This window comes from Gavia stellata, chromosome Z, assembly GCF_030936135.1.
Source record: "Gavia stellata isolate bGavSte3 chromosome Z, bGavSte3.hap2, whole genome shotgun sequence".
In the NCBI taxonomy this organism is placed as follows: domain Eukaryota; kingdom Metazoa; phylum Chordata; class Aves; order Gaviiformes; family Gaviidae; genus Gavia; species Gavia stellata.
The window spans coordinates 46,002,712-46,020,140 of NC_082637.1; the positions used below are offsets into that span (position 1 = coordinate 46,002,712).

Below are 17,429 nucleotides of genomic sequence, written 5' to 3' on the forward strand. Positions count from 1 at the left end.
GCACTCACACTCTTACACTTGTCAGGGCTGCAAGAAATAGTATCAGATTTTTACAGGTAGAAAATTTCCAAAGAAGTGGCTACGTAACAAAGAAAGCTCCTAGGAATCAAAATGCACCTGAATGTTGAAACTTCAAAAGATCATCCCAGAGGCTTCCGTTTTCTCTCTGCTGCAGGGGAGAAGGATCAGTACTGCCAGTCAGCCTTTGCTGCACAAGCTCTAGCACAGGCAGGCAGCACTGGGGACAGTGTGCACCAAGGGTACCTTGGTAAGTCAATTGCTGAGGAACGTGAGCTCCTTTTGCACACAATACCAGTAAGTTCACATAACTCCTGCTGACTTCTGTACAGAAAACACTAAGCTTGCTCAAAAAAAAAATGCTGAGATGAAACTTCAAGACGTGGGCATGAGAATAACAATGATTTTTGTGCCTTGTTAGTTAACAAATTTTGTTCTTATGTATTCCACATGCACAACCGATTCTATCACTGTCTTCTACAGTGCAACATCCAATTGTTTAAAAAGAGTGAGTTACAACACATGCAGTTAAAAAAAAGCATTTGAATACTGATATCTTTTTGTAACACTTTCAATCATACAATACTCCTCTCCATTTTTCCACTGAGCAAGGTGTACTTGATATATAACATGTGAAACCTTCATCCACACAACTCCAAGTCAAGGGAAGAAATGCTGGCATAGCACAAAAGCAGGTCTAATGCCCCATCCTGTCACGGCCTACTAAAGATGAACAGAGAGGCAACATGTTGGTTTACTCCTAATATTGAGGGGAAGAAGGAAGACAGATTAAAAGTAACACTTTGAGTCTTTCTCAAATAATACTTGTTTTTCTAGGCCTATAATCACATTGGAAAAAGGTGTTCGTAATCATCTAAAATGACAGTATTAAGTAAGTGTTTAGTAACAGCAAAGAGGACCACATGTAACCAAGTACAATCAGATGTACGCTTCTACAACTACCAGAACACAATGCAAAGCTAGTAATGTAAATTACTACAACAGTGAAATATTAATGTTCCAGCATCCCCCTAAAGGTACACAACAAGCAACATTTAAAATATCCATTTATATATGTTTCTGCTAGAACTGCGCGAATGCTACAGGGTGCCCAAGCTACAAAGCATTCCATGAAAATGTGAGTGCAAAGTTTGTTATCCTCACTTGCATAGCTACAAAAAAATCCAGAAACAGAAAATGAACCCTTAAGTGTTATTCAGCAAAGCTAGCGAAGGAAGCGTAACTCCTTCAGTGGGATAACTGCTTTTATGGACTCCAATGGAGACTGCAGGAAATAGTGCACCTGCCTCAGGATCAACTAGAGGCAGACCAGCTAGCTGCATCCCTATTCAGTTAGTGCATGGCTGAATTATCACGCCTGTCTCTACATCTACCCTGACGCACGCAAACCCATCTTCACCACTGTAACTTGTTTAGCTCTTCACCTTGAGCCAGCCTCGACCCTGGAGCTGTATCCTCCAGATCCAACCTTATTCTGTTAAACAAATAGGGATTCTTTACAGTACACTCCCATGAGCAGGGATGCTCTGATGGTGATTTCCTCAACGGAGCTGTACTTGAAAACATTTCACCAGACATGGGCAATAAACCTGAGTTTTCAGAAACCAAACTCACTACATGGGCCTTGTATCACTTCCCTGCAAATGTATATCAATCCAGTGCTTCAAGGATGTAGCTCTCATGTAGAGCATGACTGTAGAGCACTTACATACACCTACAGATCCATTTATTCTTGCTGATCTCAGCCTTACAAGGAAGATGCTGGCAAACATACTCAAACTAGCAAAGAACTATCAACAAAGCTTCAGGACTCCCAGCTCTGTCGTTTAACTAAACAGCAAAGAGGTGGTGCATAACAACCATGGTACGCAACAAATTTACAGAGAAAAAGTGCCTTAACAGACATGTAAATGCAACATGGCTTAATAAAAGGTTGGTACAAACTTAAGTCTCCAACTTCCTTCTACTTTTCTACTAGAAGTCCTAAATTATTAGAACTCCACTAATACAATCCATCTGGGTCATCATCATTAAATGAGTAATCATGCCCTAAAAAAAGAGTATACAACCAACTGGTAATCAATAAGTATCCCAAAAGCACTAACACTAATCCTTAATTCTTAAGCAGGGAAAAAAAGAGAAAAAAGGGATGTCAAGTTTGGCCTGCAGAATTCAAGTTCTTTGATTGCCATGTTGAACTTTTAGTCATAATTCCTACAAAATCTGGCTAAACAGTGGCTGCTGGAAAAATACATGTCACTAGAGCAATTATATACTTGATGGAAAATCATTATGAGAACATGCAAATAGCAAATTCTGTTGGTTTTCTGTATCTGCGCACCAGATGGAAGATAGAATAGGATGTGAAGACAGGTAGCAGGAACAAGAACATTACTGCACAGAAAAAAAACAGGAGAAATTCCTAGAAATACCAGAAAAGTGTATTTAGCGTAAAGATACTGAGAAGCACTAGTGTTCAGTTATCCATGCCTTATAATTCAGTGGGAAAGCTCAACAAAAAACATGATTAGGTATGAACTGTAATGCAGAACACATGGCTCTGACCATAACTGTACCAAAAATTTTCTGAGACCTCTGGCAGCTCAATGAGGTACAGCTTGTCATCAGGTGTTCCCATAGCGTAGTTCTTAAACTTGTTCAGAGTTTAGCCTCTTTGTGTTTCAATTTTGCCCCCAACTCTTAAATGAGAATATCACTACCTTTCTCTTCCCGCAATGGAAGGAACATCAAGAAGTGTGGGAGAAGTCTGTGGATACTGAGATGCTGAGCATTGCAAGGTCTATGCTCTTCTCCAAGATCAACTGCGAGAAATTTTAGAAGATGTGTCAGGTGTTACTTTCTCCTTAAAACTGTACATTTACTAACAGTGCTATAGCTATCACTAGAATACTCTGGGTTATAACCAAGTCACCTACAACTCTGGAAGCCATCTTTTAGGAAGAACATACTTACAGGTCATATGAGAACTTCCTCTGAAGGTTAGTCTGGTTCTTCTGAAACCAGTAAACATCCAGCTGTAGCTTTCCATATTCTGTCTGTAACTCTTTCAAGTGTTCTGACCAAAACAGGATTAAAATATATATTAAAATACACACACATATATTCCTAAATATATTAGAACAGAAGTATCAAAAACCACATTGATAGTAAGCATGCTAACTCCGTCCATCTGTCATGTTCACTATATTTTGTACACAAATGCATGGATAATTGTTGAATTCATTCATCAAAGATGCACAGGATTGGGTAAAAATAGCCTTTCAGCCTAACCTATTAACAAAAACAGTGTAACAGATTTTTGACCTCCTTTTCTTCCTACAGAATACTCTAACTTGTTTGCAAACCCTTGGTCTGCTAGGTTTCAGCCATGAAATCTTTAGGTCTATGAAATACTAATCAGAACATAGTATGAAATGGCATTAATGTTTATTAGCCATCTAAAGACAAGCTTACAATGCTTCCCTGAATAATATGCAATTTATAGTCATGTCCCTCAAAAACAGAGGCACCTATGATTTAGGGTTTTCTTCCTGACAGAAATCTTTCTGTGAGGGCACCAGAAGGTGGCACCACAACATATTTACCTGTTTATAGAACTTAGGATCTGTATCCCAGACCTCCTGAGGAATAAATTACTAACAACAATTTTGAAGCACCGACATGAATAGAAATTAATTAAACCGAGTTTTCTTATTTAATATAGGAGTTTGTGAATTCTGCTGGTGCTAAAATGCATGACCCAAACATCTCAGGGAGGAATGCAAGAATACGCTGCAAAAAGTAGAATGAAGAATAAATATGTTAACAATAGACAGAGAAGCTAGTTTTATTCCATGTTATTTTATACCATAAGGGTCAGGAGTGCTCCATCAAGCACTACATGGATAAATGCTTCTACCATTGAGGCAGATTAGTCTGACACTTCACTGAACTGGAACCATGCAGATGCAGGATCTAAGTCACTGCAGCTCCTACACAGTCCCAATGACTTGAAGAAAGGCAGCATTCTCAGAAGACACCAGAAAAATGCAAGTCTTAAAAACAGGGGGCTTAAAAAACAATATGAAGCAGATGCGGGGGGTGGGAGGGGTTGTATTACAACATACCTCGTAGACTCTGGATCAATCGTTCATTTACTGTGATGTTACTCATCAGCACTGCCTGGAAGGAGCAAAACAGAAAACAATGTTTTAATTGCAAAGGACCTGTGTTACCGCTAATATTATAAACAACACCAACCAAAGCACTTGTAACAAGATCTTTTCTTTGCTAAGTGCTGGGTTACAGCAAAACACAAAAAACTTTTAGCTGCTCTAGAGATTTACTATTATAAACAAACAACGCTCATTTTAACCCAGATTTCCCAGTAAACAGGGTGGTGCAGGGGGGGATGTGCACGTGTGTGGAGATATCACTGCACTTAAATAAAAAGAGTAGGAGTTTAAAGAGTCCACTACTAAAATTGCTTGCTGCTTTATTCTGGTTTAATCTCACAACTGCAGTCACAGTCAGATTTACACAGCACAGCTTACTACCAACTACCATCTCACCAGGGAATTAATACACCTGCATTCAGGCATACAAGGATGAGCTATGAAAGCATTAGTCACAGAGCATAAAAGAACTGTACAAAAGCAACGTGAAGCCCTTGCATTGTATCACTTTTCTAAGTATCCTCTCCCTCACTTTGATAAGAATGTGCTGGAGTAAACTTGTTCCATTCCCTCACTTTGCTCTCTCTCTCATTGTGAGCAGGCAGTCAACATAGGAACATGTTCATCAATCACCCTCTACCAACCCATATACACACGTGCCCCAAAAACACCTGAATATTGACAGAACTAAGGCAAGTCTAAGTAAAATTAATTCCTGTGTGCCAGATGTCAGGATAACTCAGATTCATATTTAACATGTAGAACGTCTGGTGCAGAAGAGGCTTCTTAAGACTACAAAAAGATGAGATCCACTGACCCTTCAGAAACTATCCAGTCCAGGCTTAGGAGCATATTTCTTATGCTTCACTGCCAATTTCCTCAGTATCCTTCTCCCAGGAAACCCCAGTGTTCTGCAGGGGTCAGTATACATCATCAGATGTATACATCAAATCCCAGTTTCCTAAAGTTTCTGCTCAAGTACTGATGTGTATGTATGTCCACACCACTTTAAAGCAAAGAAATACCTGCATCCATTCTGTCTGCCCAAGTCACCCTGAAACACTGACAATGTTGTCAGTGACTTTTTTCACAAAGACTACAGTAGTAAGTGCCAGTTGATTAGGAAAAGTGAAGCATTCAATCAATCAGAGTGGGATAGCACAGAGCAGAGGGGTGGATTTGTCTTTTCTTGACCATTTAAAGAGTCCCAGTTCCAAGAGGCGCATGTGTTGATGAAGAGGCAGCTGTTTTCAACCCAACAAAAGAAATATTCCTGCACATTCTATACATACAGCCGGTCCATGAACGCCACTGTGAAACCTCAACAGCAAAGGCCCTGCTCCTTCGTTAAAAAGGAAAAAATAATAATAACAACATGAATAACATATATTTCAGATTGTTTAATACCTCTCCTTCTCCTTTCTCACAGGACAGGTGAAAAAATGGTTCTGGATTTGTTTACACTGGTTTATTGGGGAAATGAAGTTAATGTTTTGATGGAAATGCCAAGTTTTGTTAATGCATGAGCAACGTAATCAGGTTGTTCCATGATTATCACCTTCAGGGTTTACAACATTGGCCATTACCAGAAACTGCCAATGGACTAGAAAAATCAGTATGACACGGCAATTTTATGTTCCCACAGTTTTTTGTGTTGTGGGATTTTTTTTTCTTAAAATGAAACCCCCAAATACCAGAACCACTTATTTGACAGAAAACCAGACAAGTGTTAAATGCTTTGTGCATTAGGACAGTAACAACTGTGGTTAGCTGAAGTGAATAAAATTATTTGCCACGTGAAAAAAGCTCCTTAAATCACAACAGGGGGAAAAAAAAAAAAAAAAAGGTGTGCCTTGATCTTTCTGGATCGCATATAAAAATTCCTTTTGACAATGCCACACCTACCTCCTTGAATTTGTAGGTAAGAGTCCAGGAGGAAAAAAAAAAACCACATAAAAAAAATCACAATCTAGTTAGCTGTTTAACTTGAGCAGGAAATACTGTTTAACAATTTACAGGGCAGTGCCCCAACTGCCAACTTCCAATCCGACTGCACCAGTAACACCAGGCTTTCTGTTACCCCTCCTGTCATCAAAGTGTTAACTAATCTTCACCTCATGGCTATGAATTAGGCAGACATCATTTTTTGGGGGGGGGGGGGGGTTACGCAGGTCAAGAAAGCAACCTGCTGGGAAGCACTCAGCAAACACATCCCAAAACTCAGTTCTAGGAAGAAACTCACATTTTAAATATCATTCAGTCCACAAAACAATACCTACAATCCCTAGTAGCGAGAACCCAGCATTCGGAAACTCACTGTATCACCATATCAAAATATGATGTTCTGTGACAGAGTAACTCTGTAACATAGAACCAGCTTGTTATATTTGCAAACATGTCTTGCACAGAAGTCCTTGTGACTATCACAGAGGAAACGTCAGCCTCCTGACTGGAGTCAATGTTGTGGACAGCAGGTCTTCAGAAACCAAAACTCAAAAGCCACACTGCCACCAGCAGGGATGGAAAGATCTTGCTCCAGCTGGGCAGCAAATTTTTTAATGACAACTGCCAGAGATACATTTATTTTTTTATTCACCACAGACCATGTCTACATAAGTCATACTCCACTAAAGAAACACAGAAGTTAAAAGTTATTGTTTAAAAAAAAAACAAAACACAATGCAGAAATACCTGTGAGGAAGCTTTGAGATAAATTATTTCAAACGCATATGTTTTGAGCACATACTCTGAACTACGTACATGCATTTGATCCGATTAATGCCTTACACAGTCTCCATAAACATATTCCTTGGAGGCATTACTACAATAACTCCTTCAGCATTTGTTACCATCATAAATCAAGCTAACCCAAGCACACTGAACTGACGTGTATACTTTCTAACACTGACTGCACATGGTGTATATAAAAGCATAATGAGATATTGCAACAGGAGAAAGGAATAAAATGGAAAATAATTTGATGAGAGTAAACACTGGTTTCAGAACTAAAACCTAAGAAAAAAGGGGCTTTGCATTCACAAATACAGCGTTCACAAGGAGAAAAAGATGAGCCACAGCATCAGTAATCAGCTGCTAAGAACAAAACCAACCAGGAAGAAAGCAAGCTGGGAGGGTAAGACTTACACATGCAGAAACCAGCAGAAACAAGCACTTACAATTAATCAGGGAAAAGGGCACCTATTTCATGATTAACTCAAATTGATCTAAGTCCTTACTGCAAAGAAAAGGAGCAGTTCTGCCTTGCATGCTCCTACTGCTCCCCACCACCATGCTGGCAGCGCAGCACAAGCCACAGTTTGATTATCTGTTGTTCATTTCTTAATTATATCTGGAAATTCCCACACCCCCCTTCTCTATTTTTGCAAACACACTTACACACACACACACTTTCCTAGTAACATGCACCACCAATTCTCTTCTCTCCTTGTACTCTTCTTCTATACCACTTCAAAATAATCTTCAGGAGTAAAGAAACCATTTATACTAGCCACAAAAAGACTTTTTCATTCTAGGACATGAGATTAATGGCTAACTACATATTAGTAAGTGGGGAAAAAGTTCATAAATAAGATCCCTAAGAAAATATTTCTCTTTCAGGTTGGTCTGTGTGCTGCACACTCATGTGGAGGAGCACCAACTGAGACAAGTCTAAACCAAATTTCAAGCCCAAAATGGAGGAGACATTGTTCATTTAAACCTCTTTCTCACTAACTGAATTCCATTCAGAAGTTACAGACTTTTCCCCATTTTCAATAAAGGGAAAAAAACACCAACCAATGAAACAACCAAAAAATCTCCCAACCCCAAGACAAAAACAAAAAAACAGCTCTATTCCCAAAGAGTGATCCTGGTAAAGATCAGGGACTCAATTTGTTTTATATTCTCTGCTAAAAGCAATCTAGACTCTTTTTTTGTGATGTAGGACAGGTGCACCATGACACTGTGCAGTTCAGCCCTCAAAACTACAGAAACCACCAAAACTGTAAAGTTAACAACTTCTTACACTCTCAGTGGAAGACAGAGGAAGCTGACACATATGAATAAGAAATTGCTTTTACTGTTGCAGGGCAACAGCAAGTGGATCGGAGAAAATAAGCCCTGTGCAGCTATAGGACTTTCATGACATTGTTGTATTTAATTAAAACCCAGATAGTAGGCAGTGTAAACAAAACAGAATCCTATGATGTGAGAATCTTAATATAAAACCTGTACAGGTATACATAATGTACTTTCTGCTTTCCTTTTTGTCCATTCATTTTGCTATGAAGAGGTAGAAATGTTGCAGTAGTTAACACTTAAGTTACACATACTGTAAATTTCCACTCTTTGGGTGCCTACAGTTCAGCTAGCCCCAGACCACCCATTTTTTTTCTCCACCATGTAAAAATCTATAGTCTTCTAGACTTCTACTGTACCAGTTACCAGTAAGCAGACTGATTTCTCTTGCTAATTTAGTAACATCATGCTATCACAAGTAGAACGGGGCATGAGGCAGTGCTTGCTTTTCCTTAACACGTTTTCAAAACTAGGAAGATGCAACATTGTTTGGTTTAAAAATCAAAACCAAGACACTCGTAAGCAAGGCACCTTCTCCTTTTCACAGTAGGCTTTCTTCTCTTCCACCCCCTGCCCACGGGGAGCCGACTCTCCACATACCGATAGGTATTTTGTCTCAGAAGGCTGTGCTGGGAATTGAAATTTTCCCAGAAGAAGGGGATCCCAGAGCAGCTGTGGCCAGCATTAAAAGGCACTGAGCAATAGGACAGTGATGTGCTTCACATATGATGTGCAAAGCTTGGCCCCCCTCCTCAGTAAAACAAGATGTGGGCTGGGAAAGAATTACATAAATCCAAAGAAAATGACAAACTGCAAAAGCATGTTCTAGCAGTTAAAAATAAGAGATATTACACGTATTGTTCTCCTGTTACACTCTTCAAAAAGACTATCATGGCTGTATACATCCCAGAAGCTACAAGTCCTGAATAACAGCCATACAGAATATTGTTCTTTAGAAAATTGCTGATGGATTAGAAACAGCCCTTCTGCACTCCTGATTCCTTATCTTTTGTTACTAAGAGTTCATGTAAGCTCTCTTGATCTCGTCAGTCTATTTCTGTATGGATTTCCAGAAGCCATTTGCTAAATCTACATTAATCCTTAAAAATTCAAGCAGATTTTTTTAAAAGCAGACTAGTGATAGCAGTGTTTTATACATTCTTGGAACTAAGAGAATAATCATGACAGCAGTTTCACAGGATTACATTGCCTCAGTGAATGGTGAGCCCACAGTGTATTTCAGGCTCTGACTACCTCCTACCTTCTATGCCCTTGTCCTTTAAATAGCACAGAGACAGTTCTACTAGAAAAGAAGGCAGATTTAACTCAAAGTGGTTACCACACTGCCAACGACAACGACTTTAACGTGACAAGTATCTTACTGGTGTATTAGTTTGGTATGAAACTACATCAGTGGCATAATCATTCTATATTTTATCATCAGAGTAATAAGACACAGTGAGCAGAGATGAACTGCAACTAAGATGGGTCTCGAATGTTACTTGAGAGTTGCTTTTGTTAAGGAGTCCAGATTGTGAAACTTTGTTCCTGTATAGGTTTCTTCTATAATGAGAAGAATCATAATTTCTCCCTGAAAAAGAGGGTTTTCCGAGACAGACCATTCACTCCTACACATCAGCTGAAAGCATTTTCATTTTTCTTTAAAAAAAAAAAAAAAAAAACACAACAAAAACTGAACAAAATCCCATTTATCACTCAAAGATATGTCTAGTTAGTTAGACAGTTTGTATTATTTGTAAAGCGAGTTGAGAGACTCGGGGCTTGGATTTACATTCATCCTTCCTGGACTAGGTAAATGCTTGCTGCTAATCCTCATGGGGTAAATAAAGTTCAGTTCAAGGACGAAGTTTCCTATAACCAGAAAGGGTGAATTCATTACTTGCCTCCCAGGACTCCCAGATTCCTCTGGAATCCATGGAGCTGAAAGACAAGCATATATGTGTGTGGCTGTGTATACAGATATGTATGTATTCACATGTGAATATACAACACACACTTATACATGGATATACATACACACACAAAAAAAAGGCACTCAGAAACAGTCTTTTCTTATATTTCACATCCCATTGTTAAATAACCTCAGATCCTGGACAGCTTCTTCAGATCAAGGTCCTTAGTGAGAAGAACTAAGCCTTCCCTCTCTTCCCTGCCACGTATCAGAGGCATTCCTAAATTAGAGTGGATGAATCCACGCCAACGTGGCTGATGGCATCTTTTGACAAATACACAGGTTCCCAGTAAAACAACTCTCCCAACTCTTAAATCAGAGTTGGAAAACAAACAACATCTGTGCAGGGTACTTGCTCATGGGTCACAACGAGATCAAATTTTGAATTTTCCACAGAGTAGCACACAGGCACATACATGCTCATCCTACCACTTCAGGCTCCTGAGACATGCTCTCTTCTAGTCACAAAAATCAGAAGACAGGAAATTAGTCCATTGCACCACTTTTATCTAATGCTTCCTACAGCATCAGCTCCTGGGGTTTCAACAGCAAGCTTCATAGACTATTCCATTACTGTACAGCTGCATTTTAGGATGACAGAGGGAAAAACACTTAAGAGGACGGAACAGCTGTACTAGATCAGCACCAAAATCCACCTTGCCCAGCATCCTGTGTCTAACACTGGATTTCAAATGAAAACCAAGGCAGCCATAAAGCACAGTATTTTCCAAGCAGCAGCTACCTTCTGGTTAAGGAACGCCTGGAGCCAGAACAAACACCTTTGTATTGGTTGGTGGGGCAGGTGTTTGTCCAAGGTTACCCAGCTGCTTTTTAACCCACACAGACCCACTGCAACTGGGCATTACGGATGTCACGCACTTGCAGCTTCACCATCTACTGCATGAAGAGCACTTCTTCTGCCTAGTCTGAACTACAACTTGCTGACTGCATTTGACACCTGTCAGTGGGTGGAGAATAACCATGCCCTGTCTCTCCCAGCCACAAGCACTTTCCACACCATTTGGGATCCTGGAGATCCCTACAATGGCTCTCCTCAGCTGGCTGTGGTCCAGTCTGTAAGCTACAGTGTGGATTCCTGTAAAGAAACTACTGCACAGCTTTGGCTATCCTCCTTGCTCTCCTCTGCATGTCTTTTCCAGTACTCCAAAACTCCATCAGTGACCTCCTCACAGTACAACAACTAACCCAGTTTATTTCTAAGCTGCTTTGTAACTTTTACCTTATCATTCACCGCAGTGATAACACCACCTTACTACATGGCTGCATGATTTCTCTACAAGCCATGCATGTGCAGCCTTTTGCAATTCCAGGTATGAATGCATTCATTAGTCTCCCTCACCCTTGTCACTGACTCTTTCAGAAGGAAACTCCAAGAGACTTCAGAAGCAAGATTTCCTTTTCCAGAAGCCGCTTTGACTCTTCCCCATAGTCACCCCCACATCCAACAGCAGTTCTCTTTTTGTAAAATACTTCCCACCACTTTTCCTGGCACAGATGCCAGATTTAATGGACAACAGCTCCTACGTATCCTCTAGACTCAAAAACACCACCACAACAAGAAAGGTGAATTGTGTGGTGCCAGTGACGTTTGGGTGGTACCGCAGTAATCCAAAGCAGAAAGGCTGCACACCATGCTTGGCAGAAGCAACATTTCATCCACCCAGCTTCCTGTCACCAGGTCTGGACATCCACCTGTGTGACCAGCCTGCACCCTAAACTCTGTGGCCAGCACTTCCAGTTCCACTGACTTTTAATAATTCTGGCTAAAGGAAAATCTGCTTGTGAAAAGGAAGCATAAAATTATTTCCCTTGTAAAAAAGACTGTAGAGTAAATTAACAAATACTCAGTTCTGTCTGCCTTTTTCTTTTTTTTTTTTTTTTTAATTTTACTCATGCATGTGCTTTCACTCCTTGCAGAACAGAACTGGAATGCAAAAAGATGCCAAAACAGAATGATGGGTTTCACCAAAATGTGAACTAGGATACTCTCCCAGAGGATGGTAAATTTAAACAATTCCCACAGCACTCAGTAGCAATGCCCACTATTAGGAAGCAGAAGTGACAACAAGACTGACTACTCACTCGAATGCTGTCTGACTATCCTGGGGTATCTTTTTAATAAATACATACATTTAAAAAAATAAATAAATAGACAAACTATACCTCACCTTTTTTAAAGCATACGCAAAGACTGAACCCAAAACAAAGGAAAATTATCAAAGAAACATGTCTGTCTCAAAAGAGGTAAAAAGAATTGGTTTATTATTTCTTTGAAGACCTTGGATAAAAATTATTTCAAAATAAATTAAAAATACATGCCACTAATGTGCATATTAATGAAACAATTCCACTTTCCATTTTTACTCAATTTTTCTTCCTTTAAGTCCTTCAAAGATTATTCTGGTGACATTTTGTTCATGCTCCGCAGGTTTTTAGCAGTGAACCGTCACCTAACAGTGAATCCTTTACCTGAAAAGTACCTATTACCATCATCTGTGTCTGTTCAGCCTGCTGAAAGAAACAGTCCTGGAAAGCTGATCTATAAGATTCAGTCAAGAGACTCTACAGGAGAAGCAATAAACCCAGAATGAATACTCTCAGCTAAATACTTCTGGCAACAGTAAGAGAAGAGATATTAATGGCTAACAGCCGTTACATCTGAGGCAGTATCAGCAACATGAGAAAAACACACAACAAAACAGTCTGCAAGATGCTACACAGCAGTAATGGTACGCACTGCTATTTATGTAGGTATGTTCACATTCTTCACAAAGGACTACCATCCCTCTAGCAACGCTGCACTGTCAGGAGCACTGCCATGAAAAGCTAGCCTATCCTTCTGATGCCTCCCAGTGCTGTTGGGTTTTGGAGGCAGAAGGCCAAGGTGCCACAAAATCTGTAATGCATTTAGAAATAAACGTCAACCATTTATGTCCACAAATGTATACAAATATATTTGGGAATACAAATATATCTGTTGGTGCAGTTTCTTTTCCTTAAGTTTTAAAAATCAGCATACAGGAAAGAAAGCCAGATGCCAACCCAAGGTTGGTAACCATGATTTATAGAGGGGGTAGAGGTTTTATTCAGAAGTGCTGTTACTTGCAGCTTCTGATATTTACAGTGAATGCTATAATGTGCATTCAATGTCCATTTTCTAAATATTATACAATGATAAATTAAATGTTTTGCCACACCAACACTGACTGTATGCCCATCAGCTGCAACATTTGAGTAACCTTATACTGTTCCAGAGAGTGTCTTGGTAAACCACAGTCTCGCAGAAAACTGTGGCTAGAAAAGGCCCTACCTTCTCTTCCTGATGTACTCTGTTGGCATTTTCCATCTGAAAGCTGTGCAAGGACTGGATTTGGTCGATCTGCTGTCGCTGCTTCTCTAGCTCCCCTTGGAATTCATTCTTTTTGAGCTCCACGGCGCCCCTTTCTGCTGCTGCCCTGCGGACTTTGCCTTCCAGATCCATGATCCGACCCTAAGGAAGAACAAATTAGCCAAAGCAAATACAAATGCTTCCCCCTTGCCAGACTCTTCTCCAATATGTTCAAGAAATACTAAATTTCACAGAAATGACAATGCAGATGTCATCAAAGTATTCTGACTGCTGGTGATACCTGCCACTCACACAGACACCCCATTTTTACATAAATTACCAGTACAGCATATTCTGTAGAGACTATCAAAATTTCAGTTAAAGGTAAGAGAAATGCAAAGCTGCCTCAGTACTTGAGCTTAAAAAAAAAAAAAACACAACCACCACCACCCCACCCCACCCCCCCAAAAAAAAAAGACTGCAGTCAGTCAACAATCTTCCTGAAGTACAAGGTCAAATCATTTTTTAAATTTAATCCAGACAATTCTGACATCACTTCACTTCCCAGTGTTGACCCTAAACTAACTCAGAGGGAAAACTCATCTCTCAAATCAATAAATTTTCCTGGAAGACCTGGGAAAGAGTAGAGGGAGGACAACACTGCCCAACTTTTACATCAACAACTAACATATGGCTGCTACACAAAGACGCATACAAGAAAAAAACATTTATAAGCTGAAAATCATCATCATTCTTGGTTGCTCAAAGAGCTGTGAAAATCAGAGGAAAATTCAACACCATTACATACTGCATATACAAACACAGAGATGTAAGGTAAGGAATCAAGCCTGATGCTATCACAGGTTTTTTCTTTTGTTTTTTTAAAGTACCAATTTAGTTTTGCAGGACATTGTTTCTAAACATTTTGGGTTAAAATCGCTCTTTGGTAGCAAAGAAGAGTACAAAGACACGTGAGGGATGAGGGAATGTCAACAGAATTTACCCAGGTAGAAAGACCTGGGGATTCCAGGTGGATGAAAAATTAGATATAATAAAAACTCTGCATCTTCCAAGATTCCAAGAAAATGGACCAAACCTTCTTACACCACAGTATGCTGAATATTACTGCCTGTCTATTCTGCTTCTCTGCCACAGCAAGCAAGAGAACAGAGAGAAGGCAGGGCAGGGGGAGGAAAAACACTTGCCATTTAGCTGGAAGGGCAAAGAAAAGCACTTACTCCATTTCAGTCACAACAGCTGCAAAGTCTTGCCAACAAACAAACAGGCTGACAGACTGCTATAGAAGCTCCATCCGCACCTTCGGCTATACTTCTAGTTCATTCAGACTGCATGACTATGCAGAAGTAAAATGATTTTCAAGCTAACTTTGGGAGAAACATACAACAGTACCTGAAGGGGGTAAACAGTAAAGAGGACCTTACATCTCTAGGTTATTGAGATCAAGAATAAGCTAGTACGGTAGCTCATTTTCCTCACCATCAGCTGCCTCTCAGCCATGCACCAAAGCTTCAGCAGTACTAACACAGTTACTACCTGCTGGTAGCCACCATCCTGAGGCCACTGTCCCAGAAGACAGGGCATCATACCCTCCACCAAGGGTATGATGTGGGCACTATTCAAACATGTATGTCTACCCTTAACCACATGGCCAGAGACTCATGTCCTGTTTGAATAGCGCACACTCTGAGGTGAAACAGGAGTTCAATTCCTACAGCTGTCAATTCAGCACTAAAATTCAGCTCAATTACAAAGAGCATACAAATTCAGTGGAAAACTTGGGATGAGCTCTCATCAGCCATGTTTAATCACCAGGTTGTTAGTTTTTAGGTTTGCTTGTTAAGAAAAAAAAGAACCATCCTGCACACATTGTCACAAACCAGAAACTTTATTCACACACTCCTCACCTTCAGAACGCGTGCTCCTGAAAGGATTAAACCCCAAGCTCAACAGTCACAGAAAATACAGTTACCATTAGAAAAATAGCAGACAAGATAATCATTCCATGTGAGTTCCATGCCCTCTTTAGGAAAGGTTTTAAGAAACACAAATCCAGATTTTTAGACACTGCTTCTGAAGAAGCTGGATTTCCTTGTACTTGGTGGGAAAGCATGCATACATCCTTATGGGTCATGTACAAAAAAAAAATCTAGGGAGATGCGCATTCAGATTAAAAATGGAGTGCCAGTCTCAATGTACACTTAGGAAGAAAGATAAGAGGATGGCATTTGCCACACCTGCAAACTGAAACAGCACAAGATAGCTGAACGCTTTGTGTGGGCAGAAGTAACAAGTACCATACAAGCAGGTCTTCAAGTTTTGGGTCCCCCTCACCTACAAACAGGCATTCCTCCCATTCTATCCATCTCCCACTACTGATAAAGAACAAATGTAATAATTGTGAAAATTCCTACAACAAGCTGAAGCTCCTGACCCACCACAGGCAGGGGAAGCATCCTTCTCATTGTGGACTACGTTTATTAAACACAGAAGTGCAAGACAACATGCAAAGCCACAGGAAAGTTACCTGCAGATCCACGCTGCGAGAACTTGCAATCCAGTAATTGAAACCCAAAACAATGATGCACGCCACAAGCGCAGCCACGAGAAGAGGTGGAGACTTCATCCCTCGGCAGCTGTTTCCTAGCCCTACCATTTCAAGAAAAAATTACAAACCCAAAGAACCACAACAGCATGGAAACCTGCAAATTAAAATAGACACGTTATATTGCATCCTCCGCTATGGCTATTTTACATACACAATGAAACTTTTACTGCAATAACACAACAGCTCTCAGCTGAAGGGACTACACCCTCAAGGAAGGCATAGTGTCTAGATATTTCCATCTGAAGGACAAAGAAAGGCCATCTCGTACTATCAGCTTGTACATAAAGCTTCGCATGGACTTGAGGGGGAAGTCTTGAATACGCCTAACAATATAATGAAAATCTGCAATAAACAGAAAAAACCAGATGTCCTTTTATCATGTATTACACCCAAAAAGCTAATTTGACAACACTGGTCTAGAGATAGAAGATAGATTCCTTGTTATCTCATTTAGTCAGAAAATAAACTGAAGTCTTGCTGTTTCAGGAGTAATTTGCACTTCGCTTCCCAAACTTGGGTAGTTTCAACTTATTTCCTCTGATAATACTATTTTAACTTTTTGGTTCCAAGCTTGTAAATAAATAAATAAATCATTCCGGTTGAACCAATTACTTTAAGGACACCCATGAGGCCATGTACAGCTGAGGTAAGGTCAACAGAAAAAGCAAAGTTGTGGGGAGGAACCATGCATTTTTGTTGTAAAGCAAAAAAATCAAGATGCAATAGACTTAAAACACACACATAGAGATATGCAGAAATTTCCAATACAAAGCTAAGAATTGCAGAAACACATACATCTTGCACAGTCTATTCTCCTGCTGTGCCATCCTAGGAGGAGCGTCTGATAAGTACAGAGCCACCTCGCCTTACACAGATTCCCTGAAAACCAAGAACCACAGGTCTCCAGAGTGGCAAAAATGAGACATGGAAAACGAGGATGATCAGCACCACCACATCAGCTAAGAACAAGATAATTTGTTTATTTTTGCTTTCTGGAATGAAATACTACATTTCAAAACATGTGTATCAGAACCTGTCATGAAGTCATTCGTATCCTATTCTTTACTCTAAGTATTAGTTGGTACACTTGAAAACATGGAAAAATTACTAAACATAGCACTGCAAGACACAGCGCATCATTCCAAGTGTTACTTGAATAAAATAATTGGTATTTTCATAGAATCATAGAAT

At 39.9% G+C, this 17,429-nt stretch overlaps 1 protein-coding gene across 1 annotated transcript in view; it reads right to left on the minus strand.

Annotated features, from left to right (window-relative positions):
• The window catches only part of GOLM1 (golgi membrane protein 1), a 29,036-nt gene extending 12,742 nt beyond the window's left edge, over positions 1 to 16,294 (minus strand). The window contains exons 1-4 of the mRNA XM_009816887.2: positions 16,158 to 16,294; positions 13,595 to 13,774; positions 4,167 to 4,221; positions 3,013 to 3,115 (exon numbers count right to left, since the gene is read on the minus strand). Of these exons, the coding sequence (XP_009815189.2) occupies positions 3,013 to 3,115; positions 4,167 to 4,221; positions 13,595 to 13,774; positions 16,158 to 16,286 (467 nt within the window). The 5' untranslated portion in view covers positions 16,287 to 16,294. The remainder of the gene's footprint in view (positions 1 to 3,012; positions 3,116 to 4,166; positions 4,222 to 13,594; positions 13,775 to 16,157) is intronic.
• Positions 16,295 to 17,429: the final 1,135 nt, after the last annotated feature.